General features: G+C 50.6%; 1 protein-coding gene across 2 annotated transcripts in view; it reads right to left on the bottom strand.

Moving 5' to 3' along the window:
- Window positions 1-5340: 5340 nt before the first annotated feature.
- Window positions 5341-25842, bottom strand: part of Myo1c (myosin IC) — a 25151-nt gene continuing 4649 nt past the window's right edge. The window contains exons 1-32 of one of the 2 annotated variants that reach the window (XM_015501027.2): window positions 24214-24406; window positions 22791-22946; window positions 22551-22666; window positions 21795-21993; window positions 21634-21714; window positions 20235-20414; window positions 20050-20148; window positions 19726-19839; window positions 19572-19643; window positions 19038-19157; window positions 18834-18916; window positions 18516-18621; window positions 18329-18409; window positions 17974-18065; window positions 15258-15352; window positions 15134-15180; window positions 14940-15020; window positions 12289-12394; window positions 12091-12208; window positions 11000-11113; window positions 10846-10922; window positions 10420-10488; window positions 10237-10321; window positions 9974-10133; window positions 9631-9714; window positions 8853-8946; window positions 8517-8572; window positions 7883-8018; window positions 7734-7804; window positions 7553-7650; window positions 7340-7439; window positions 5341-6665 (exon numbers count right to left, since the gene is read on the bottom strand). In XM_015501027.2, the coding sequence (XP_015356513.1) occupies window positions 6639-6665; window positions 7340-7439; window positions 7553-7650; window positions 7734-7804; window positions 7883-8018; window positions 8517-8572; window positions 8853-8946; window positions 9631-9714; window positions 9974-10133; window positions 10237-10321; window positions 10420-10488; window positions 10846-10922; window positions 11000-11113; window positions 12091-12208; window positions 12289-12394; window positions 14940-15020; window positions 15134-15180; window positions 15258-15352; window positions 17974-18065; window positions 18329-18409; window positions 18516-18621; window positions 18834-18916; window positions 19038-19157; window positions 19572-19643; window positions 19726-19839; window positions 20050-20148; window positions 20235-20414; window positions 21634-21714; window positions 21795-21993; window positions 22551-22666; window positions 22791-22946; window positions 24214-24231 (3135 nt within the window). In that variant the 5' untranslated portion in view covers window positions 24232-24406 and the 3' untranslated portion in view covers window positions 5341-6638. Of the gene's footprint in view, window positions 6666-7339; window positions 7440-7552; window positions 7651-7733; window positions 7805-7882; window positions 8019-8516; window positions 8573-8852; window positions 8947-9630; window positions 9715-9973; window positions 10134-10236; window positions 10322-10419; window positions 10489-10845; window positions 10923-10999; window positions 11114-12090; window positions 12209-12288; window positions 12395-14939; window positions 15021-15133; window positions 15181-15257; window positions 15353-17973; window positions 18066-18328; window positions 18410-18515; window positions 18622-18833; window positions 18917-19037; window positions 19158-19571; window positions 19644-19725; window positions 19840-20049; window positions 20149-20234; window positions 20415-21633; window positions 21715-21794; window positions 21994-22550; window positions 22667-22790; window positions 22947-24213; window positions 24407-25842 lie in introns of those variants that run through there. The other variant, XM_015501026.1, reaches the window with a different exon arrangement.

The raw sequence follows: 25842 nt of genomic DNA, 5'->3' as shown, positions 1-25842 counted from the left end.
GGACCGGCTCGGGTCTCACCCTCACAGCGGCGCCCGAAATGGCGGCGGCGGCCGTGGGCCTTCCCCACCGGAAATGACGCGCTCTCTGCCCTAGGGAGGCTGCCGGGAAGGGAACCGCAGCCCGCCATTGGGAGAAGGGCAAAGGAGATTTCGCGCTCATATTGCGCATGCGGCCTCATGGGCGTCGCCGCCTGGCTCGAACCGGGACTGCAGATGGGGAGGCGGAGCCTAGGGTAAGGGGCGGAGCCTCAGCCCGCAGTCTGCAGAGATTAGTGTTTGCTGGGTTGGCAGAGGAGTTGTTCTTTCCATCAGGCTTCAAGTTTTTAAAGGCCTAAGACTTAGAGGTAGCCGCTCTCATACAAGAATTGGCGTAGAGTAGGTGGATGAGGCCCCAGGGCCTGAGTTCTCGGCAAGGCGCCCAGATAAATTGTGTTCTTTCTGCAGGTTCCTCTGACTTCTGCTAGGCCAGCTAAAGTTCTTGTTTACACTGATTCATTCAGCAGTTATTGACACTGTATTTGCCTTGTGGCTGCAAATTCCGAATTCACAGACCAGTGGGAGGAACCAGGACACAATGACGAAGGAATGACAAATGTTGTGATGGGAAGCTGACAAGGATACTGAGAAGCCCCCTAATCCAAAAGGGCTTTCCAAAAGAGGTGGCTCAAGTTGAATGTCATAGGGCAACCTGGGAAGGGTAGTCAAGGCAAAGGGAACAAAGTGTGCGGGGCCAGGTAGAAGAATGAAGTTTTTCACTCTATTGCGGCTCTCGGGTCACCTATCCAGACTCCTGTAAGCCTTAAAACGTGCCATAGGTATCTCCTACCCTCATTGCCTTCTGCTTTCATGACCATCTCTTGACTATATTTCTGTGAACAGCCTACCTGCTGTTGCTCTTTAGTCTGGCTTCCCCTAATTACAATGCACACAGCTGTCAGTGAGAGTTATCAAAAATATAAATCTGTTGTTACCCTGCATAAAACTTTTAACAGCCTTCAGGTGTTAGAATTCCCAGTTTGGCTCACAGCATAGAAATGGGTCACAATCCCATCTTAACTGCTCCTACATGAGCCCTGTGTTTCTTTTTCCTGGGATGCTCTTCCATCCCCTTCAGGATCCCACATTCAATTGTCTTCCCTTTCCTAACCACCCTATCATACCCTCTCTGCACCGGCAGTACTATGTCTTACCCTTTGCAAAATAATTTTTCATTTATAAGCTAGAGTTCTTCAAAGGCCAAGCATCTAACCAGGTGTGTGCTGGCACAGACTCACTTGAGACCCGGAGTTAGAGGCCAGCCTGGGCAATGTAACCAGATCCTACATTTAAAAAAAAAAAAAAGAAAAGAGAAAGAAAGAAAAGAAAAAGCCAAGAATCTAATCTAAGAGGTGCTTCATAAATGTTTCATAACATAGTTATAAATTGTTGCATAACAGCAACAATTTATTCATGGATTACTAGGGCCAAGCATAAAGCTAACTGCCTTCTATGCATTATCTCATTTAACTCTTCACAATATTATGAGCCAGCATTTTATAACTATCCCCGTTTCACAGATGAAGAAACTGAAGTTCAAAGAGTTTAAGTAACTTGTCTGGAGATACACAGTTGCAGAGTGAGGAGTTCACATTCAAATCCTGGAAGAAGAGAGCTCTGATCACTCTACTATGTCCTCAAATTTCTGGTATTAGCAAGGGTGGCAGAAATCTACATTAAAAAATAAGTCATTCCTGGATTATGATCTAATGAAAAACAGATCTTCAGGACCCACCTCACACACCCCTGAACCTGCTCTGGGAAATGGGGGCAGGGAAAAGGGCACCTTCCCTTCTGTAGATGACTCATCCTCACCCTGGTTTAGTCACAGGGTGTCACAGGAGCAGAAGCCATCCCAATATGAATTCTTGTTCTTTGGGAAATAGGAGTGCCTGACTTCATTTCCCAGGTTCAAGACAGGACCTCATCCAGAGGCTGCCTGTGAAGTTCCAGGCCCCCTCCTTAGAACAAGGACAAGACAAAATATTATGAAAAGATAGCACACTGTCTGTAATCCCAGTGGCTCAGGAGGCTGAGATAGGAGGATCATGAGTTCAAAGCCAGCCTCAGCAATGGTGAGGCACTTAGCAATTCAGTGAGACCCTGTCTCTACAAAAAAGAGGGCTGGGGATGTGGTTCAATGGTTGAGTGTCCCTGAGTTCAATCCCTGGTGCCAAAAAGAAAAAAGGTATGGGGATGTGACTCAGTGGTTAAGCGTTCCTAGGTTCAATCCCTAGTATCAAAATAAATAAATAAATAAAAAGGAAGAAGCCAGGCATGGTGGCACATACCTATAATCCCAGAGACCTGGGAGGCTGAGCCAGGAGAATTACAAGTTCAAGGCCAGCCTCAGCAATTTAGTGAGGCCCTAAGCAACTTAGTGAGACCATGTTTCAAAATAAAAAATAGAAAGGGCTGGGATGTAGCCGAGGGGTAAAGGACCCCTGAGTTCAATCCCCACACTATAAAAAAAAAAAAAGCAAAATAGTCATAACTGAGTTGGAAACCCAGTCACTAAAATGTGTCCCTTTTTTTTTTTTGGTACTGGGAATTTAACCCAGGGGTACTATATCCCCAGCCTGTTTTATTTAGAGACAGGGTCTTGTGAAGTTGCTTAGGGCTTTACTAAATTGATGAGTCTGGCTTTGAACTTATGATCCCTCTATCTCAGGATTATAGGTGCATGCCACCATGCCCAGCTGTGTCCCTACTTGGGGCACAGAGAGTCTACAAATCTAGAGGCCAATGATTTGGGATCAGAAGTGGCCTTGAGACAAGAACTTAATAGGTCCATCCTGCCCCTTCTTCCTTTATTTTCTCTTTTCCCTCCCCTTTGCTTCATACCTAAGGATTTGTAGCTATAATGGCGTTTTTTGTCCCCTGATAAGCCTGAGACCTACCCTACAAAGTCAGTGATTTCCTTCATTCCATTCCTAAAGGAGAGTCTAACACACAGTAGCCATTAAGTAAATATTGGCTGAATGAAGAAATGAATGAAGAGTCAAAATGGGCTTCTTAAAATTGGCAGAGATCCCCTAGATTTCTCTCAGAATGTCTGCCGAGGTCAAAATTCATCCTTGGTTACCAGAGTCACTGGACACAACAGTACATGTCTACAGTCCCAGATAGCTACTTAAGACGCTAAGGCAAGAAGATCACTTGAAACCAGGAATTCAAGGCCAGCTTCAGCAACTAACTTTCTTTCTTTTCTTCCCTTTCTTTTCTTTTCTCTCTCTCTCTCTCTCTCTCTCTCTCTCTCTCTTTCTTTGGCTGAGGATTGAACCCAGGGCCTTGTGCATACAAGGTAAGCACTCTACCAACTGAGCTATATCCCCAGCCCCAAGACTGTATTAAAAAAAAAAAAAAATTACAGGAGCTGGGGTTGTGGCTCAGAGGTAGAACACTTGCCTAGCATGTGTGAGGCACTGGGTTAGATTCTCAGCACTACGTATAAATGAACAAAATAGAGGTCCAAATAAAGTAAAATAACACCATTTTAAAAAATATAGAAACCAGGCATGATGGTGCACACCTGTAATCCCAGACATATGGAAAGTTGAGGCAGAAGGATTGTAAATTCAAGGCCAGCTTCAGCAACTTAGTGAGACCCGGTCTCAAAATAAAAGGACTGAGGGTATAGTATAGCTCAGTGGTAAAACACCCCTAGGTTCAATCCCCATACCACCAGAAAAAAAAAAAGGAAGAATCACCTCAGCTGACCCCTGCCTTATGTGTGTGACCTCAATCATTTGCAGATGCTCCAATTTGCTAGAGAAGGAAGTGTTGTTACAGTTATAAAGTTGTAATTGCATGGAACTCAATGTCTATCTTATCTATGTGCTTCATGGAACTACTGTTACTTCTGATAAGAGTAGATAAACAACGATTGTGGTGGTTTTATTTTTCTGAAAATAAAATTTAGGGGAAGGTATCAAATATATATGTGCTCACAGGATGACAACAGGCACCAAATAGTAATCTATTGTTTGGTACTCATTGAGAACTTCTATCCTAAACTGGCACAATGGTTTGGTGCACACCTGTAATCCCAGTGACTTGGGAGGTGAAGGCAGGAGGATCACAATTTCAAGACCAGCCTCAGCAACTTAGTGAGACTCACAGCAACTCAGTGAGATCCTGTCTTAAAATTAAAATAAGGGCTGGGGACATAATTTCAGTGGCAGAGACTCCCTGGGTTCAATCCTCAGAACTACTAAATAAATAAAGACTGAAGATGTAGTTCCTGGGTTCAATCCCCACTACAAAAAAAGAGAGAAAAAGAAAATCCTAGGTAAGGAATCTCAACACCCTAGGCCTGAAGCCTGGCTCCACACCAAAGCTTTTCCTTGCTTCTAAGTCCTGCATGTGCCATTTCTTCTGCCCACAATGTTCCTACCCTTGGGAAAGCCCTTAGCTGCCTGCTGATGAGCTGTGGTTGCAGCCTGCAGCACTCACTTCCTAGCTTCTTGGCCAACACTGTTTTTCCTTTGGAGAGTCATCTACTCTCTCCTACTCTTGGTCCTTGCGGTTGGGTGTGGTTCTGGTAGCATCCGGCTGCAGGACAGGCACATGACCCAAGTCTGGCCAATCAAAATACAGTTTTCTAACTTCAGGGACTGGATCAGAGCCTAGCACCTCATTCAAGTTGGTTCACTGATTTTCACCTCCCAAGACTTTCAAATTATTGGGGAATGGGCACTTTCTTTTTCTATCCTCCAAGGCTAGAGCCACTAGCAGCTGCTGCTATCACTTTGCCTTGAGGGTGGTACCTGCTCACATCGCCACAGAGAAAAACTGAGCCAAGAGTCGATTTCAGATACCTGACAGTATCCTTTGAACGCCTAGAAATAGTACCCCCATCCCAGATTGTTAAATTGCTAATGCTGACAAATTTTCTTTTCTGCTTAGATCAGTTTGGATTGGGTTTATCCCTTTTGACAGAATTGGGACTAGAGGATCTGCCTCAAATTTCTTCTTCTCTACAAAATGTTTATTGCTCTTGCCCACAGGAGCTGATCTCTCATCAGTGTGCCTTTGGTACTCGCACCACCACACTGGACTGGGCCTCTGTCTGGCAGCTCGGCGTGCCCTGCCAAACTATTCAGTCCGGGCCTCTGGGTTTCTTTGCTCCCAGACCACAGCACTGGGCAGTGAATCCACAGTGCAGCCACTGGCAACTCTTGCTCTTGCCCCTAGGGAGGAAGCCCTGTCCCCCCCCCCCTTTTTTTTTCTGGAAGACAAAAATTGCATTACAAAGTCCCTGATTGACCTCTTTCTTTCCTAATATTCACAAGAAGACCATGCTGGCAAACACATATTGCTTTATTTAGTGTTTCTCCAGATTGCAAAAGTGTCGGCAGTGGGCTGAGACCCCTGGAGGGCACAGAGGCAGCTGGGCAGCCCCCAGGCCCTCTGGGGCAGAGGGGAAGCAGCAGAAAGAAGTGATGCCCCTGCCAGCCCCTTCTCAAGGTCAGCCCCTTCCCCATGCACACAAGCCAGGCAGAGGCCAGGCCAGTAAAGACTCTAAATCTTAAACTGGGTCAAAAGTGTATGGGAGGGAGTTGTCATCCTGAGGCATGAACTCAGGCAGACGTGTTCCTCCCAACTGGTGGCCCCCAAGGGTGATTGCTGGTCAGGGAGCCAGATGCACACTTAAGACATGACCCATGTTTTATGGGGTTCCCCTGTCCCTGGGAGTGGCAGTGAAGTGTGCTGAGGATGGGGCTGCAGTCCTAGTTTTGCCCCAACCTACAGTATGACCTTGGTCAATGCCTTTTCCTCTTTGGGCCTCTGTCTCTAATTCTGTTACCCCAGGTAGCTAGACTATATAATCTGAGTTTTCCAAATTTTATGGTTTAAGACTTCTTTTCCCACCCCAGGATGCCCTCAGACTGGGGATGACAACATTAAAAGGGCATTTTTTATTTATACTGGGGCTTGAACCCAGGGCCTCACATATGCTAAGCATGGGCTCTAACATCAAGCTATACCTTCAGACCCTAAAAGGGCATTCTTAAGGCAGGAAGAAGGCAGGCAAAGGTGGTCTCAGCCCCCAGGTGGAGGTCAGATAGGGCTGCAAAAGGTATATGTGGACAGACAGGCAGGCAGGCAGACAGACAAGGTGCCAAGGGAACGAGAAGAGGGTGGCCTGGCCAGGGGAGAGGGGCCCACAGCCCAGCCCACCCAACCTCTCAGCTACATTCCTTGCCCTGTTTGAGTCAGGAAAAACACATCCAGTGTGCCTTGGGATAGGAAAATGGCTTTTTTTAAAAAATAGTTTCCTATAAAGCATCAAAAAATCTCAGAGAAAATCTCAGCAAAAATTCCCTTCTCTCATATATTTGGCATCAGCATTGGGCTGGCATGGCTTGCTCTGGCCCTGGCTTTCCTATTGCTGTGGCCCGGCCTGGCCCACTCCTGGGGTAGCTCCATAGCCCCTGCTGTTTCCTTGAGAGAGGAGTGAGCAGGAGGCAGGAGGCTGCAGGTGGGCTTTGAGGTGTCCCTGGGTCCCTGTCTGGAAGCTCGAGTCTTTGGTAACTGGGAAGGAGAGAATGGGTAAGCAAAGCATTGAGAGTTCAGAGGGGATCCAGTGGGCACCTTCATCACCGAGAATTCAGCCGTGGGGCCACCTGTGGGGGTGTGAGAAAAGTCAAAGTGGTGAGTGGGCAGCAGCTGCTCTGGGTACTTGTCCCAGGTTAAATACAGGCAATAGCAGACTAGGGTGGGGTGGGGTCTAGTGGCCTCACTTCTCAAGACTCTAATCCTACTCCATAGGAAAACTTGCTGCCTTAGCCACAAGCGGGGCTCTCCTCCCATCTAGGCCACTATCAATCAGCCTGGCTCTCCCCTACAACCTCATATTGTTAGGTGCTTTTTGTTTATTTTATTTGCAGTACTGGGGACTGAACCCAGGCCAGGGGTGCTGTACCACTGAGCTACATCCCAGCCAACCCTTTTTATTTTTTGTGACAGGGTCTTGCTAAGTTGCCCAGGCTGGCCTCAAACTTCTGATTCTCCTGCCTCAGCCTCCCAAGTTGCTGGAATTATAGGTATATGCCACAGCATCCAGCCCTCTGCTGCCATTTTTATGAGCTTCCTCATGGGAGTTCTCAAATGGTCCCTCTGGCCCTTCATGGATGGGCAATGGGATAAAGCGGGTGGTAGTACAGTGCCCTTCGGATTGAGACCACGATTGAAATGCCCAGGCTCTGCCCAGCACTGCCAAGGAAAGCTTGGCTACTAGAGGCTCTACCTTAGTCCAAGGACTATCAGCAGGAAGTATGGTATTGCCTGCTGGCCTTACCACAGCCAGGTGCCCATTCTTGGCCTTGGTGATAAGCAGCTCTGAGCCAGGTGTGAAGTCAATGATGCCATCCCTGCCAGGTCCCCCTGCAAATGTGATGCTAGAGGAAAAAGAGCACATAAGGACTTTTTCACAGAGACAGACTCCCTAGGGTAGGTCCCTGCCCTGTCCTTAGCGTCAGAAACAGCCCACTCACCACCTCCAATGCCTTACCTGCCCTGGTTGATGTTGATGTTGTTCACACGATCCGCACTGAGGGCTGTCTTGGTGAGTGTCTCAATCACATGGTCACTCTGTAGTACCACATCCCCCTGAATGGCCAAGACAGCTTTAGGAATCAAGCCTTGTCCTGAGCTACAGGACCCCTCCCACCTCCCAAACCCTAAAGGCTCACCTTCTGCTTATTGTCCTCACGCTGCACATGAAGCACAAAGAGGCTATCACTCAGGCTGCTGACAGAGATTCCTAAGGGGGGAGGGCAGAGGTCAGGGATCAAAGGTCAGAGCAGGGTCCCTCCCTACACAGCCTTGGACTCTGGCTGACCAGTCAGGTTGGCGTAATCGATCCTCTGCTTGACTTTGGCATCCTCCACGATGACCACAGCGCTGGGTGTGAGCAGTAGCTGCCGGGAGCGAGGCTTGTAGCCCTTGCGGTCATATTTCACTACTGGCACGGCATACTGAAGACAGAGGGCAGGGTGAGAGATAGGGAAGGGACTGAGTGGCTAAGCAGCTTCAGGGATGACCTTATTGCCATTTTTTCATTTTTGAGGGGTACTGGGGATTGAACTCAGGGACACTCAACCACTGAGTAACATCCCCAGCCCTATTTTGTATTTTATGTAGAGTCAAGGTCTCAATGAATTGCTTAGCACCTCACTGTTGCTCAGGCTGGCTTTGAACCTGTGATCAGCCTGCCTCAGCCTCCTAAGCCACTGGCATGCACCACTGTGCCCAGGTATGGGATGACCCTCTCTGTTTTGTTTTTTTTTTTAAATTTTTTGGTGCTAGGGATCGAACCCAGGATCTGTGCATGCAAGGCAAGCAGTCTACTAACTGAGATATATCCCCAGCCCCTGGGATGACCTTCTTATCCTCCACCTGTGCCCTGACCCAACCACTTCCAGACCTTGGGCAACAGAATTGTGCTGGGCTAGGGACTACAGGCAGGGTCTCACCTGGATGGATTCAGAGCCTAGGGCCTGCAGCACTTTGGGACTGATCTCATCTGTGCCTGCAACCCAGATGGGGGAGAGAGTAGTCAGAGAAGTTGAGAGGGGAACAGGATGGTTTTTTTTGTTTGTTTGGTTTACTGGGGATTAACCCAGGGGTGCTTAATCACTGAGCCACATTCCATATTTTTAATTTTGAGACAGAGTCTCACTAAATTGCCCAGGCTAACCTTGAACTTGTGATCCTCCTACTTCAGCCTTCCAAGTCACTGAGATTACAGGCATGTACCACTACACCTGGCCAAGATGGAAGGTTGGAGGACTAAAAAATCAGGGGCTCACCAAGCCGTGTGCTGATGAAGAGTCTGGGGACACTCTGGGGGTAATTATCCTTCTTGCCTTTGAAGATCTCACTAGCCACTGCCTTTTGCTGAAGCTGAGGAAACAAGGGGAGTGGAGGAGTGTTATAAGGGGTGGGGAACATGGGGAGCATGGAGGCCCAGCCTCAGAAATCAGGAGAACCTCCCTTAGCTGCTCTCAGGTCCCAGGAAACTGGGACCAGCCACCAGTACTCTCTTTGCCTTTTCCCCAACCAACCAAGGCAGAGAGCTCCCCAGAAGAGTCATAACAGCACTGTTAGCATCCAGGCCAGACTTTGGGAATGATTTCCAAAACAAATACCTGTTAGGCTCTGGAGCCCCCAAGATTCAGTTTTGGCTTGGAATCTTATAGAGGACTGATTGCTAAATATTCAAAGCTACTACAGATTATCTGAGTTGGGTGGGTGCTTTATCAATACTGTGTTTGCAAACACAAGGCACATCACCCATCAGTATCTGACTCCATGATTAGGGCAGACATTTACAACTGATCACAGTGAATCTGCAACCTTTACAGCATGGGGCACTGAAAAGCCTTCACCACTCAAGTTAAAACAACCCACAAGAGGAACACTATTTGCCTCCAGCTTCCACTGCATGAGGTGATAGGGACCTAGGATCCATCTAAGGTTAGATGGTAAATCAGAAGTATAATGCTTCCCCGGGCCAGCACTCTTCATTTGATGCCTGCTGCCCCAAAACCCCACTGGCTAGTCCTTGTTGCCTCCAGCTCCCCACACCTGCTGCTTCCACTCCGGGCTGATACTCCGGCAGTACTTCCACACCATGTTCTTCATGCACAATTCCCGTAGAAGCTCTGAGGCCTGTGGGAAAGAGAAGTCAAGAGTATTTACCTAGCCTGACTCTCTTCCCTCTGAAGATCTGCAACATATGCCCACCAACAAGTCTTTGTACAAGCAAGGCCTCCTCAACTTGATAGTCCTTCTGGTTCTGAGCACTTTCTCTCTAAAAACTCATTCTTCGTAGCCCTGCTCCACTTCCCCTCCCTCTTTGGGCCCTCCCTAATCACCCCTCTGCCAAGTGTTTTGATAGTCCCTAACCCAGCCGGGAGGACTCACTGACCTCACGTAAGGCAGGTGGGGGAGTTGGCCAGGAAGTGTCCAGGACATTCCGGGGCAGCTGCCGTCTCAGGTTAAGCAAAAATGACGTGCGTACATGATCCAAGAAGAAGGCATTCTCAGGACAACGGGGTGCGTGGCGCAGGATGAAGCCACGGATGAACCTGGGGGTGGCAGGCCAGGCAGGGTTGGGGTAAGAAGCCTGGCACTGGACCCCCCACCATATATCCCTTATCCTGCAGCCCTTCATCATGTCCCCATGCTCACCGCCGGATGGTCTGTGCCGCCCACTTCCTCTTTGCTGCCTTCCTTCGGCCCAGTGTTCCACGCCACCATGACTGGATGCAAATGGCTGTGGGGACCACAGATAGCTGACCTCTTATCTCCTTATCACAGTAGCCCACCCTAACCCAAGACTCCGCCACCCCAAATAACCCTGGGCCCCCACACCTGATCGCTTCACCCGGAGGAATTTCTGCCGCCAGTGAAAACCCTTCCAAGCTGCTTGGATCTTCGTGGCTATGATTGGGAAAGAAATTCAACTGGCTGGAGGTCAGGGCAGGGTCACCAAGCCTGGCACTGTCAGAACTCAATGAGTGGCATGAATGAGGGAGTGGCTGAATGAGCTACTGTGTGAAAGGACAAATGAGAGTAAATGAAGAAAAGCAAATGAATGTGGGAATATGCCCAGAGTTTGCATCCAGAGACCAGGCTGCAGGCCGGATTGTGGGTATTGGGGCTGGAGCTAGTAAGGAGGTGGGGGAGCTGAATGTAGGTGGGGCAGACTTCCTGGAGAAGGAATGCAAACGTAGGGACTTCTTCCCTGTTCCCCAGAAGGGACTAGAATGGGGCAGGAAGGGTAGATCTCCTTCTCACCAAGGCTCTGCCGACGGACCTCCAGGGCATCCTCTGTGGCAAACAGGGTCTTGGGGAAGCGTATGAAGATCTTGGTCCTGGGAGAGCAGCAATAATCAGCCCCTTGTTGCCACCTCTCATATCTACCCAGCCACCAGGAATGAGGACCACTCACCTGCCCATCTTGTACTCTTCTGGCTTGTAGCCAAGGTGTCTGACCAGCACAGCCACACCATCCTGGGGCCGTCCTGCCCATGTGGGCCATGTCTCTGGGCACAGTGATTTATATCTAGAGATAGGAGAAGCAACATGCACCTAACCACACCCCAGCCAACACTCTTCTCTGAAGGTCCCTACCAGCTTTCCCTGGGCATCTCCTGGGTATTCCTACTGACTTGTTCACAGCTTATAGAGGGTGTGTGTGTGTGTGTGTGTGTGTGTTAAAGATAAGGAAACAAAGGTATCCTCATCTACCTAAGACCAAGGGTTAGAAAATGGCAGAGAGATGGGGCTGGGGATGTGGCTCAAGCGGTAGCGCGCTCGCCTGGCATACGTGCGGCCCGGGTTGGATCCTCGGCACCACATACAAACAAAGATGTTGTGCCCGCCGAAAACTAAAAAATAAATATTAAAAAAAAAAAAAAATGGCAGAGATGGGCTGAGTGCAGTGACACATGCCTGTAACTCCAGCTACTTGAGAGGCTGAGGAGGAGAGGATCATAAGTTTGAGGCCAGAGGATCATAAGTTTGGGCAAGTTAGGGAGACCCTGTCTCAAAATAAAACAGGGCTGAAGAAGTATTCAATGTTAGACCACTTGCCTAACATGTGGAGCCATGGGTTCAATCTCCCAGGGGGTGGGGGGAGAGGGTTGGGGAGGAGAAAAAAAAAAAAAGTTGCAGAGATGGAATCATACTGATCAATTCCCCAGGCCTTTAACACAGAATAACCAAACTGCTTTATTCTCTGAGTTCCCTGTAAACTCTGGCCCCGCCCTTTTCCATCTGTTTTGTGATAGGCTTGTGGATGTGTGCCTCCTGCACCCTCCTCGGTTACTTCAGGAGGACAAGGCCTACAGGAATCCTGGTGTGGTCTCTTCCAAGGATTACATTGGGCCTGCAGTATAAAGTGGTTCTCGGTATGGGTCCCACAGCAGCTCAGAACCTCTGCGTTCTCAACTCTAAAACAGGACTCTGAAGGACTATGCTCCCTCGTGGAGCATCCCAGATCCCTCCCGCCCCTTTCCTTCTTATGAGAGCCCCGCCCACCTCTGCAGGAAAGCCTCGTATTTGCGACGATAGGCGAAGCCAGCTCTGCGCACGCGCAGGTTCTCCATCAGCCCCAGGTACTTCACCTGGTGCCGAATCAGCACCTCATCAAAGCGGCCTGGGGGAAGGGTAAAGGGGTGGTCAGCCGCCGGTCATCCCTGTAGGGGAGGCCCAGACCCCGCAACCCGGAGGGCCTACCGGGCTGTTTGGCATCGTTGGGCTTGATGCAGCGGATGTAGGCAGGCTCCTTAGACTTCAGAATCTCTACCAGCTGCAGGAGACTCATTTTGAATTGGGTGGCCACCTGGCGAGTCCAGGAGAATAGAAAGTTGGTCTGAGTGAGGCTAACGCCGCTCACCTCTGGGTGTACACACCCTACCCCTGCAAAGCTACTGACCCCTGCAGTGGCCCTCCTCTCTGCTTGGGCCTTACTTCTTCCCACTACTCCTCCCTCACAATAAAGGAAGTGGTCCGACTCTGCACACCTCTCTCTCCGACTGGGCTACAGACCTTAGCTTAGGAATCTCTCTCCAGCCTAAAAATCCTGCTCAGGCCCCTGGCAACCTCCATTCTGTATCTCCCTTTTGCAACCACTCTTCCCAGAACTTCAGAGCTACATTCCTAAACAGCAAGTCCTATACCTATGCATTCAACTATTGTCTCTATATGTTGCTCTGCAGGACCTTCAAGGACCTCAGGCCTGTAAAGAAACAGACTGCTTAGCAAAAATTTGCAATCTCCTGTGGTTATATTAATAACAGGGGTGAATCAATCACAGTAGTGCATGCCTATAATCCCAGCAAATCAGGAAGCTGAAGCAGGATTATGAGTTTGAGGTTAGGCCAGGTAACTTAGTGAGATCCTGTCCCAAACAAAACAAAACTGGGGATGTGGCTTGGTGTTAGAATACTTGCCTAAAATACACAAGATCCTGGGTTCAATTCTAGAACCAGAAAATAAACAAATAAATAAACAATAGTGGTTTGTGCCTGGAGTTTCTGGGAATACCAATTAGGGACAACTCATTAGTCTGTGGATATAAAGGGAATCCGGAAAGATCTTCTGGCAATGAGATTAAAAAGATAAGTAGGAAATGGATGGACAGAAGACAGGCCAGACAGTGGTCCATGTCAGCAAGTCAGGAGGCTAAAGCGGGAAGATCTCAAGTTGAAGGCCAGCCTAGGCAACTTAGTGAGACCCTGCCATAAAATAAAAAATAAAAAGGCATGGTGGTGTGTCTCAGTGGTAGAGTGCCACTGGATTCAATTCTCATTATTTCAAATAAAAAGAAAGAGGTAAAAATGTCAGTCTAGGAAGAGAGATGGCCTTAGCAAAGGGTTGATATATGCAGGGAGCTACAAGCATACAAGAATCCAAGTGAGGTTACAGAGGCAAGCAGTGGTAGTATCATCAGTAAGTCACACTGAACACATTGGATTTTATCCTGAGGAAAACTAAGGAGCCAATGAGAAATTTGGAGAGAGGGAGTGACATAAAAAGATATTCATTTTGGAATATCTCTACAGATGTGTGGAAGATGGATTGGTTAGCCAGGAAATCAGGAAGGAGGCTGGCTGGCATAGAGAAGAGAGAATGATCATTAATGTGGATCAGTGGTTATATGGAAGGGATGGAGAGGAGGGAGTTGAGAAGTAATCCGGCAATAAACAAGATCCAGTGGTTGGAATGGGGGAGATGGCTAGATCCCCAGCCTGCAGGACTAGGTAGAGGGTGATGCCTGTCTTGAATGAGGGACACAGAATGAGCAAGGCTAGGGGTCTGAGTAACCAAGGGCCCACTTGTGTGTGTTGTGGGGAATCACCGGATGCATGAATTTGTGGTTTTCCGGAGGGGCCTGGGCAGAAGTGGGTAGGCAAGCAACCTAAGTGGGAGACATTGGGGTCAGGAGGGTGAGGGTACACAGGGTAAGGGAGGGTGAACAGCAGCAGGGAGCAGGCAGGGTCCCAGGAGGGCAACACAATGCCTTGGTGCTCTGCCTGGCAAGCATGTCTCTGCCTTCAGCACTCTGGCTTCTACTTCCCTCCTGATCTCTTTACTGACAGGGGCTACCTGACTCCTCTGCAAGCTCAACAGTCATGTCTCTGCCCTTAGCTCCACAGAGCTCTTCTTGCATCAAGCACCACTGGCCACACCTGCCATCCAGCCCTTCCCCTGTGACGTTCCTTTCCTGCTGACCTCCTTTTTTGGCCTATGTGTGTCTGTGTTGGACCCTCTTGCTGCCTACAGTGCCCCCTCCCACTACAGGTCCATCAGACTGAAAAGCACTTCCTCATTCTGACGTTATCTCAAATACTTCCACTTCCAGGGGCCCTCCCTGACCTCCCACCCACCTCACCTCTAGAGTTGGCCATCCCCTCTCTTCTTCTGTGCATATTTCTGTAAGAACGCCTATTTTTTCTTTTTTGCTTGTCTGTGTGTTCCTGGGGATGGAACCCAGAGCCCCCTACGTGCTAGGCAAGCACTTTACTACTGAATTACATGTCCAGCTGCACATTTTTGTATCCTCAGTGCTTAGCAATGTCTGTTACAAAGTGTCTGATAGGTGAGCACTCACAAGCACCCACATGGAAAGGTGTACACACATGGATTCCTCCACAGTAACAGGCATACACAAACAGGTCCACACCTAAGAGACAGGTGGACACTCAGGCATACATTTGTAAGTAGGCAAAGATGCTCCAAAGGGCAGCTTCCTAGAGACACACACAGATGTGCACATGGGCACCAACAAACATGCTCACATGCACAATGCCAACTCCAGGCCCCAAGTGGGCACTCATCCATGCTCAGGTACACACACGCTCCCTCAGGTCCCACAGCCTCCGCACCGTCTCTGGCCGCTTTTTATCACTGAGTTCACTCCGGTCGAAGCACTGGCTCATAATGGGATTCTTTGAGCTGCACATGGTCTGTGGGGTCAGAACAGGGGGTTAAGGTGGGAGCGGAGGCAGACACAACAGATTCCTGGGCACAGGGGCATACAGAGCTGCCCCCCACCCTGTCACCCCCATGTCCTCCTCACCTCTTTCAGGTTCCGGAAGAGAAGGTCGTTGTTTTTATCCAGAAACCCTGGAAGGAGATGGTAGATAAGGGGTGAGGGAGTGTCCCTCCCAGTCCCCAGGGGTATCCAGCTTCAAGATCCTCACCAGTCACGCTGTAGGTCACCTCCCCAGCATAGTGCAAAAGGCGGAACTCCCCACGGCCCAGGGATTTCCTGGTCCGCTGGTCAGCCAGCTTGTGCCTGGGGGTGACAAGGACATGAAGCTACAAATTGCTGACCCAAGCCATGCCCCTGCATGCTGAAGAGACCTTGAGAGTAGGAACCAGCACCCAGGAGGGAGCAGGTGTGCCCCGAGACTGCCCCCACAACCCACAAGTCATGTGTCAGACATGCAGGGGGTACACCCTGTGTACCCTCATCCTCCTGACCCCATTGTCTCCCACATCAGCCCCCCTGCATGATCTCTGAGGTTCAGGAAGGTGGCCTGCCTTGCCCAGGGTCACACAGTGCCAGGACCTAGGCCTCTGGACTACCAGGCACACAGGGCAGAGAGCTAATTTCATTGCTTCCAGCTGCTGCTTTACTAGGCCCAAAGTGAACTGCCCACTATATTTTCAGAATGGAATTTGCCAAGATATTACTTACACTTTAAGTATGTTTATATCCTTTAACCTATTTTCTGCTTTTAAGAACTGTTTCAGGGCTGATTTTGGCTCAGTGGCAAAGCACTTGCCTAGTATTCATGAGGCCCTGGGTTCCATCCCCAGAGATGGAAACAAAAAACTATTCCAAGCAGATTAACCAGAGATACAGGCAAAGATTTAAGGTACAAAGATGTCTGTGACAGCCCTTAGTTATTCCAGCAAAAACCTGGAGGCTGGCCAGGGGCTCCCAAAGGCCAAGTAAAAACCACAGGGTATTTATGGGTTAGAACCATTGGAGGAAGCATTTTGAAAAAAATTTTCTGTTTGATGATATAGGAGAACACTGAGGATCTAACATTATCCTGAGCCTTATGCACAATAAGTTCTTGACTATGAAAAAAAAATGTATAGAAAAAAGCAGGAAGGAAATGCCTTGAATTGTTAACAATGATGGCCTCTGGATGACAGGGTTACAAGAGACTTTTGCACATATTCCAGCTTTTTTTTTTTAATGAGCAATATTATTTTTACAATCAGAAGCAAGCTTTTTTTTATTGTTTGTTTTTTTTTAGCTTCTATTTTTTTCTTAGCACCAGGGATGAAACCCAGGGCAGCTCTACCACTGAGGGACACCTCCAGCCCTTTTTATCTCTCTCTCTCTCTCTCTCTCTCTCTCTCTCTCTCACACACACACACACACACACACATATATATATATATATATATATTTTTTTTTTTTCTGGTTGTAGATGGACACGATATATTTATTTATTTATTTTTATGTGGTGCTGAGAATCGAATCCAGTGCCTCATACATGCAAGGTATGCTCTTCCATTGAGCTACAGCCCCAGTTCTTTTAAAATTTGTAACTATTTATTTACTTATGGCACTAGGGATTGAATCCAGGGCACTTTACCACCAAGCTATATCCCATAACTTTTTTTTTTTTGGTACTAGGGATTGAACCCAGGGGAACTTTACCACTAAGTTATATCCCCAGCCCTTTTTATTTTTAAAATTTGAGACAGGGTCTTGCTAAGTTGTTTAGGACCTAGCTATAATGCTGAGGCTGGTCTTGAATGCGTGATCCTGCTGCTTCAGCCTCCCAAGCCACTGGGATTATAGGTATGTGCCACCATACTCAGCAACACCCTGTCTTTTTTATTTTGGGGCAGGGTCTCACTAAATTGCTTATGGCCTCACTAAGTTGCTGAGGCTGACCTTGAATTTGAGATCCTCCTGTCTCAGCCTTCTGAGTTGCTAGGATTACAGGCATGCACCACAGCACCCAGTCCCCTTTGTTACTTCTTGAAATAGGGACCCACTAAATTGCCCAGGTAGATCTCAAACTTCAGATCCTCCCGAGGATCAGAAGTTGGGATTATAGTCATGTACCACTGTGCCTAGCAGAAGAAAGTGTTTTAATGTTATTAAGCAAATAATAGTCAAAGCTTTGGCATTCAATAGCCCCAGGACTAAGTCTCAGCTCTGCAAGCTAGCTGTGAGATAACCTTGGGCACTTCACTCTGAGTCTCGCTATAAAATAGTGAAAACACCAAGAATGTCTCCTTGAAAGATCATTAATAGGTTAAGAGATGATGTGCACAAAGTACATAGGACAAATTGAGATAAAGATGCTTGCTTCTGTTTCTATCCCTTCTTGCTTTTAAATAAAAAGCAAGTCTCAGTAGGGCTTGATGCTGCACACCTGTAATCCCAGCAGCTCAGGAGGCCGAGGCAGAAGGCCTGTGAGTTCAAAACCAGCCTCAGCAACTAAGCAAGACTGACTCTAAATAAAATATAAAAAGGGCTGAGAATGTGGCTCAGTGGTTAAGCACCCCTGAGCTCAATCCCTGGTACAAAAAAAAAAAAAAAAAAGTCCCAAATAAGGAAGCTAAACAACAACCAAAAAAAACTTAGCAAGTTTCATTCTCTTAAAAAAAAAAAAAAGGAGGAAGCCATGCTCTAGAAATGGTGGCTTTGTGCAACTTTCCCTAACTTAGTACTTTCCCTGTGGCTGGTGGGGTTGTATGTGGGAGGGAGTGTGGGGCGGCGCGGCAGGCGGTGGGATAAAACCCAGGTTCTGGTAGGCATGTGCTCTACCTTTTGAACTATGCCCCCAGTCCTATAGCAGAAGTTAATCACTATGAACCCAGCCTTCCACAGGATTTGCCCCAAGTGGGCCCTTGCCCCAGAAACCCTGCCACCCTACTCACGTGAGGAAGTGTGGATGGTGCTTGACAGTGTCCTCTAGCTTCTCCAGGAAGGTCAGGTCTGTGGCCTCCCCAGGGCGCAAACACTCCTCATCCTAGAGGAGGGAACAGTGTGAGGGAGGTACTAGGGGAGAGGCTGGAAAGCACAGAAGCTTCTAGGTACTGTGAGGGGAAACAAAGATGCAGGGGAAGGAGCAGAGCATAGGGAGCCCCCACAGGGAGCTTCCAGACCAGGCCAACATCCATCCATCTCACACTGCCCAGCCCCACACCCTGGCCCTCTGTGGACCAGCCCGGAGAGAAAGGAAAAGGGGAAGATGTTCTCCCATCTGGCCCATAACATGAGCAGAGGACTCACCAAGATGGAGATGATGCCCTTGAACTTCTCCTCTACCAGGTCACAGATAATCTTATTGTTGAAGTACTGAACAGGCTCCCACTGCAGGGAAAGGGAAGGCGGACATCATCGTGGGGTCCCACACCTTCTCCCAGAGTCCCAGTGCCTGACTTCCTGTGGCACAGGGACACTTCAGGCTCACACGCACCGCGATTCCCTCGGCCTCGTACTCTTCCTGTTCTGACTTGAGTGTCAGTTCAATGAAGAGCTGCTGCAGCTTCTCGTTACAGTAGTTGATGCAGAACTGCTCAAAACTGTGGGGAAATAGAAGAACCCATAGTCGCATCAGAGGACACAGGGCCAGGGCCAGGGGAAGGACAGGACAAGGCCCCTGAGCAGTCAGGTAAGAGATGCAGAGCCAGACCCAGGCTGGCTGGGGATCATTAGAATGACAGGCAGGGGGACAGAGGAGAGGGACCAGGACAGTAAGACTAAGTGGCTGGCAAGGGGTAAGGGCAATGCTGACCTGTTATGCTGAAACACCTCAAAGCCATAAATGTCCAGGAGCCCAAGAACCGTGGTACTCCGCCAGCTGGGGCTCTCAGCATCCTAGGGCCAGTCATTCAACCAAGAGCATGGGTCTTGGTGTCTGCCACCCCAGCTCCCAGCTCTAGCCCTCCCTGACAAGCCTCCCTGACTGCCTCGGAAGCAGCGTGGACCAGGTCCTCACCTTGGAGGCCAGTGACCTGTTGATCTTCCCAACCAACCAGGTGAAAGTGCGACTATACACAGCCTTGGCAAGAGCATCCCGTGCGTATGCAGCCTGCTCCAGGTTCAGGGGGCTCAGGAGCTGCAGCAAAGAGTGAGACTAGGATGAGTGCCTTCCATTCCACCTCCCCTTTGGACTCAGAAAGAAGACCAGGAAGTCCTGACCAGCCTGTCCTTCCGCCTCCAGTGAGCCTGGGTGTGGAAAGTGGTGGTGATATTGGGACATCAGCGGGGGACAAAGTAGCCACACCAGAGGGAAGGTGGTATAGGAAGAAGTGATCATTCCTGGAGATGGGAATCTTGATCTAAGCCTGACTTTGTCACCCTCTTCTTGTGACTTTGGCCAGCTCACTGTGCCTCTCTGAGCCACCCATCTTATATCCCTCCAGCACTGCTGAGAAGACCACTGAACAGAACAGGAGGAGGGAGAACGATGGGAATGGGAGCTGCCCTAGAGTACCTGCACCTCCCCGCCAGTGACAAAGGCTTGGCTCACCTCTTCTCCCTTGGCGATGATCTTCCTATGCGTCAAGGCTTCCCGCAGTGTTGAGCCTTCCACATCAAGGAGCTGTCAAGGGACAGTGGGCACAGTGAAGGTGCAATCACCCTGCCCCTCCTGCTCTCTCTTGCCCTCCACCCACCACACATACCCTGGTTATGTACTTGAGCTGGTTCTCAGTGGTGACCTGGGCATTACTCTCCTCATCAGCAGCAAAGTGGATGTTGCCTAAGTGCAGGACACTGGCCACAATGCTCAGCAGGTCCTGGGGGAGCAGAAAGGTGGCAGGTGGTGATTATAGAGGGGGAAGGGAACCCCATGATGGGGACTAGAGATGGTCAGATGGAACAGGGGATATATGACAAAGTGTCTGGGAAGAGGAGGGGATTAGAGGCAGAAATTGGCTTTAAAAATATACGTTGATTTTGGGGGGATTGTAGAAGGAAAGAGAGAGGGTCACCAGAGGAGCCCTTACCTCCACTTCGTCCTCAGTGAAGTCGATGACTGTCAGTGCCTTCCTGACAACCTTCCAGTCACTCTTGTCATTGATGGAAGAAACTTTGGCGCACTGGCCCTGAAGAAAGGGCAAAGCTGAGTTGTCAAGCCCTGGCACTGTGTCCCCTGGGTGGCACCTGTCTTGCCAGCCTGCCAGCCACTCACCTTTACCAGGTACAGGTAGTTCTGGGGGTTTCGTTCCAAGCCCAGCCTGCGCAATGTCTCCTCCTCACCTCCCTCCAGCAGCTGGTAGAAAACATGGAAGTTCCGCTCCCCATGATTCTGGTGTACCACTCGGGACTTCTCCAGGAGGTAACTGAGGATATGGCCACCTATGGGGGCACCCTGTGGACAGGGCATGGCAAGGGGATAGGTTAGGGGGACTGAGGAATAGAGCTTATCTTTCCCTTGCTCCCCTGCAGACCTGGGCTCTAATTATAGCTCTGCCACTAGCTGTCTGGGCTCAGGCACATCACCCTCTCTGGCCTCAGTTTCTTCATCTAAGAAATGGGCAGGTTCAACTCCATGTATTTGATAGCTTCATTTGGGTACCTGACAGATATCTTAAGTTCAACAGGCTTGACATTGAACTCCTGATCTCCCCACTCCTCAAATTAGCTCTTCTTTTGTCTCCCCATCTTAGTCAAGAGTAACTATATCCTTCTAGTTGTCCAGGCCAAGAAGCTTGTGGTCCTCTTGGATGCCTCTTTTTTTATCATTTCCTCGATTCAATCATATTCAGTCCTGCTGCCTTAACCTTTAAAATACCCAGAATCCAACCACTGCTTACCACCTCCACTGCTACCACACTGGTCTGAGCCACTGTCATCTGTCACCTCCATTATTACATCAGCCTCCTAACCGGTTTGCCTGCTTGGCATAGTTCCCTTACCAACAAAGCAGCCAGAGTGACCTTTTCAGTAAGAAAGTTGGATCACAACGTGCTTCTGTTCAAAACCCTCTGATAAAACCCCCTTCCACTCAGAGTTCAAGAAGTTCTCGTAGGGCTGGAGGTAGTTCAGTGGTAGAGCACGTGCTTAGCCCACATGAGGCCCTGGGTTCAATCCCCAGCACCTCCCACCCCGCCACACACGTTTTACAAAAATCCAAAAAGGACTGTACCATATGGCCTTCCCTCCTATTCCTTGGCCTCTTGCTCTCTTCTCTGGCCACAGGTCTGACCTCCTTGCTAACCTGAAGCACACCAAGCATCCCCCCACTGCACGGGCTGTTCTGGCTGCCTGCACACTCTCCTCCAGGTAGCTGCCCCGCTTGTTCCCATCTCTGTTGAGCATTTACTAAACCACGACTTCTCAGAAAGGCCTATTCTATTTGCCTTATTTAAAATTACAACTGCTCCTCACCCTTAACCTCATTTCTGCCATGTCCTAAATTATTATTTTTCTGTTTATTGCCTATTACCCCAGGAGGCAGGATTTATGTCTGATTTCATTGCTATGCCAGCAGTACCTGGAATAGTGCCTGGCACACAGTAGGTGCTCAACAAATATTGAGCCTACTGATTGGAAAATCCTGCCCTCTCTTGTGATACACCAACAGATACCTTAAAGTCAAACTGCACATCCATGTACTTCCCAAATCGGCTGGAGTTATCATTCCGAAGGGTCTTGGCATTTCCAAAGGCCTAGGAGTGGATGGTGGAATTAGAAGCACCTAGCATTCGCTCCCTTCCCTCCCTCCCTTCAGATGCTGCTGTCCACTCACTTCCAGCACTGGGTTGCTCTGCAGCAATCGGTCTCGCACAGCACCCCCTCGCTCAGGGGCTGGGCAGGTCTCTGCATAGAACTGTAGTAGCCGCTTGGTGGCCTCTGTCTTGCCTGCCCCACTCTCCCCAGAGATCATCACCGCCTGGTCCCGGCGTTCCGTGCGCAGTGCCCGGTACACGGTGTCAGCCACTGCAAACCTGGAGCAGAGACTCATCAGAGAATTCAGGGAGTAGAAGATTAAGTGGCTGCAGGTGAAGCCCCACGGACAGGTAGGAGATGCAAGAGTACTCCCATATTGATTTGGAGTTTACTTGTGGATAGAATTAGGGGATACTCTTGAGGTTGGGAGTTGGGAGTCCCTCAAGGGTATGTACCAAGGGAGATACTTCATAGTAGAGGATGGGGCCACTTTCAGGTGGATGTTGGAGACCTCATAGGCAGGGCTAGGAGGTCCTCATGAATGGGGATCAGAGGTCATTAGGGTTGACAGGCCATGTCCAGGTAGAGTTGGAAGAATAAGTCAAAAGTGTGAGCTGGGCTTGGATATAGGGGTCCCACTCATTTGGAGCTCAGAGATTCATCTCTGGGTGAGGACTGGAGTAACTCTAGGGTAAGCAATTGTGCGGTTCCTCGCAGATGTGAACAGTGATTCACCCAAGGGGAATCATTTCAGAGTGAGGGTTAAGTGGAGTTGTTTTACATGAGGATGGCAGGGGAAGTGGAGGTCACTGCTGAAGGGTAAGGAGTCACTTACAGGTGGGGTGGCACTTCATAGAAACTGACGCCACGGTAACGCTCCATATGCTGCCGGCTATAAATCTGTAGGTCTCGGTAGGGGTTGACAGACACCAGGACGGGGCCAATATAGGTCTAGGGGTTGGGGAGGAGAGTCAGAAGTTTGTCTCAGAGGCCCCTGATACCTTCTTCCCCCCTCAGCCCTGCCTCTGTGCCCCCAGCATCACCCCCAACCTCCCATCTTCCCACTTGGCCTCACGTAAATAAGGTTCTCCCGGAAGCGCCGCCGCAAGTTCTCAATGAAGGCAGCCTCGCTGGTGAAGTTCTCCAGCAGCACAAAATCTTGCACCCCCACCCGGTCACGGGCAGTCAGGGCACTCTCCATGGTTACCCGCACCCCGTCACTGCCCAGGGCCTGCAGGGAATGAGCCATGGGAGAGGGTCAGAGCCAGAAGTTAAGGCTACTCTCCTACCATACCTGTGAGCCTAAGGGGAGGGTAGGGGCATGTGGACATAGAATACAGAACATGCTGGGTATTGAGGGCCCAGGTAACAGGAGTCCAGGACACAAAAGATATGGGACCACATGGAACCAGGGCCTAGCACACAGGAGTACCCAGGGCCCAGCGGACATGGAAACAAGACCACGGATTTCAAGAAGGCACTGGTTTTGTGTGGAGAGGTGGGTCCTGAGAAAGAACTGCTTGGAAAGAATGCTATGTTGACCTTGGACAAATACCCTCCTCTCTAAGGGTTGCTTCCTTCTCAGGGAGGAGTTGAGTTAGACCAGGTGACCTCAGGTCCCTGAGCTCAGGGCCATGTGTGACAGGTGCTTTGGAGGACAAATTCTCAGAGTGAATTCTGCAGTCAGGGTGGGGCCACTTCTCCTGCTCCCACTCCTCAAAGCTCCAGGAGTTAAGGGTTGCTTAGGGACTAAGCAAGAGCTCCTCCTCCAAGGAGAGGGATTTCCCCAGGGGCCTCCAGCCCAAGTGGGACTTAACATCCACCCCTGAAGGGCTGGCTTTCCCTCCCATAGCTGGGACCACTCCCTCCCCTCCAGCTGCTGGGCTCCTCAGAAACCTCCTCCTCTGAGAGTCCTAAAAAGCCTCAGGAGGCCCGGGTTTTACCAGGGAAAGCCCAGCTGCCACTGTTGGGCAGGGATGGGGCAGGCTTAGCAAGACCCGCTTCCCATACCCTCTCTTCTTCAAAGAGAGTCTGGGGTCTCTCAGAAATTGACACCAAGAGTGCCAAGGGTCAGAAAAGGGTAAGGTGGTGGTGGGGTGGGTGTAGATCCCAGAGAGATCAGCAGATCTGTTCTAACCACAGATGGCCCAGATCTCCAGTTAGGGGCACCCCTCCTCTGGGGCCTGGCACTCCCAGACTTATCCCTCACTGCTGCACTCCGATCCCGCCAGAAGTTGCAGCCAAATAAGGCTACAGTCCCCGCCCCTTTGCCCTAGGGCGAGGGGTCTAAGTGTTCTCAGCTGTCCCAAGGAACTATTCGCCTGGCCCTGGGTCCGAGCGTCCCGCGACCCTCCCCGCCTCGGCCTCCTCTCCCAGCAACTTTCTGGGACGTTTTACCACCCGAAATTCCTGGGCCGCGCCCGCTTCCTGGCAGGGCCGAGGCGGCGCCGCTAGGCAGGAGGCCCGGGACCCCCGCCCTGCCCTCCACCCCAGCTCACCGACGCCCGGTAGCGCATCCTGCTTGACCGGCCCTGCGCCCCGCTCCTCTGCCTGCGCTCTGGGTCAGCGGCTCGGCCGCGGAGGTGGCGGCGGCGGCGGCGGCGTCAGGGAGGGAGGGAGGGACAGGCCCGCCCCCCGCGCCGCCCCCTCGCTGGCCTCTGAAGCGCGGGACCAGGACCTTGCCGGCCTCCCTCGGAGCCCGGACTCCGGGGTCCCTCTCCAGCGGGCGGGGGCGGGGTAGGGGCTAAAGGGGACCTCGGAACTGGAGAGGAGGTGGGCGGGGGCGGGCGCGAGAGGGGGCGGGGCTCCCCCCGGGGCCGTTGCTCCGCCTGAGTCAGGTTTTCCAGGAGGGACGTCGTTGGTTCCAGGGTGGGGCCCGGAACCCGCGCGGCCGCCGCGTCTACACGGACCCGGAACTCACTTCCGGGCTCGTGTCTACACTACGCGGCCTGGCCAGGCGCGGGACGAGGGCCGAGGCCCGTGGGTCCCAGAGGAAACAGGATTTCTCTCCCCCCAATACCAACCTCGAGTCCCGGGAAAGTTAAAAATAGAACGAAATGTCCAAATACGGCCGGCGCGCCTGGGCGGGCGGAGCCTGGGTGTGGGACCTTGTCCACCCCCATACACACTCTGGAAGGCGGGCCGCGAGTCTTTAAGCCCAGGGAAAATTTCTTTAGGTCCTTTCGTCAGCGTGGATCGCACAACCCAGAGACAGGGACAGCCATAGGGTGCCCCCTTTCTTTGAGCAGTGTCCTTGGCCCTTCTGGAGGCCTCAGTTTCCCTACTGGGAAGCCCGCGTCTGACCTGACATTTGAATCCAATACCCTTCTGCAACCTGGACATCCCACTCAGGCCTCTTTGCCCCAGGGATTCCTCTCTTTCTCCCTCTAGAAGGGACCTTTCTGTCTTGTCCTACAGGATCTCTGCATTCCCTCTTCCAGGACGTCCCTTTTCTCCCCAAATCAGCCCCCAGCATCTGCACCCTCTCTAGAGGCATCAGCCCTCCTTTGGCTTGGTGGTGGTGGGGGGCTCTGGCTCAGATTCCATCAGTGGTGGAGATGGTGATGGCTAGAGCTTTCAAAGGTCGTGGCTGATTTTTTTGTTTTTCCCCCCAGTGCTAGGGATGGAACTCAGGGCCACGGTAGACAAGGGATCTAACACTGAGCTACATTTCCATCCCCTCGGAATCTGTTCTTCATCCTTAAAATGAGGTTAACACCTGCCAGAAGTGTTGTTGGAATAGGCTGTGATAAAACGCTGAGGCATTTCCCAGGCACTCAACACCGTTACCCCCTTCCCCTTCCTTCTCTCTACCACAGTCATTTCACACATGCTTGGAGACAGAGCGTCATACTTCTTATTTTGTGGGGAAAGCCCCTTAGGCGTGTCTGTCACAAAGAACTCCCAAGTACTTTACCCGTCCCTAGCCTGCCAAGGAACCTGAGGCGCACGCAGCAGACACTGACATGTCCTAGGGGGGAAAGGCGGAGCCAGGACCCAAAGTCCCTGCACTCCCCACAGTCTGACCTGGGCTCCCTGGAGAGGAGTTAAGGCTGCGGCAGGTGCGGGCTGCAGCCTCAAGGGGAAGGCTCATTACCTCGAAAACAACAGCCTGGCCAGAGCTAAGG

This window comes from Marmota marmota, unplaced genomic scaffold (assembly GCF_001458135.2).
Source record: "Marmota marmota marmota unplaced genomic scaffold, marMar, whole genome shotgun sequence".
Classification (NCBI taxonomy): domain Eukaryota; kingdom Metazoa; phylum Chordata; class Mammalia; order Rodentia; family Sciuridae; genus Marmota; species Marmota marmota.
This window is presented reverse-complemented; position numbering and strand designations above follow the sequence as displayed.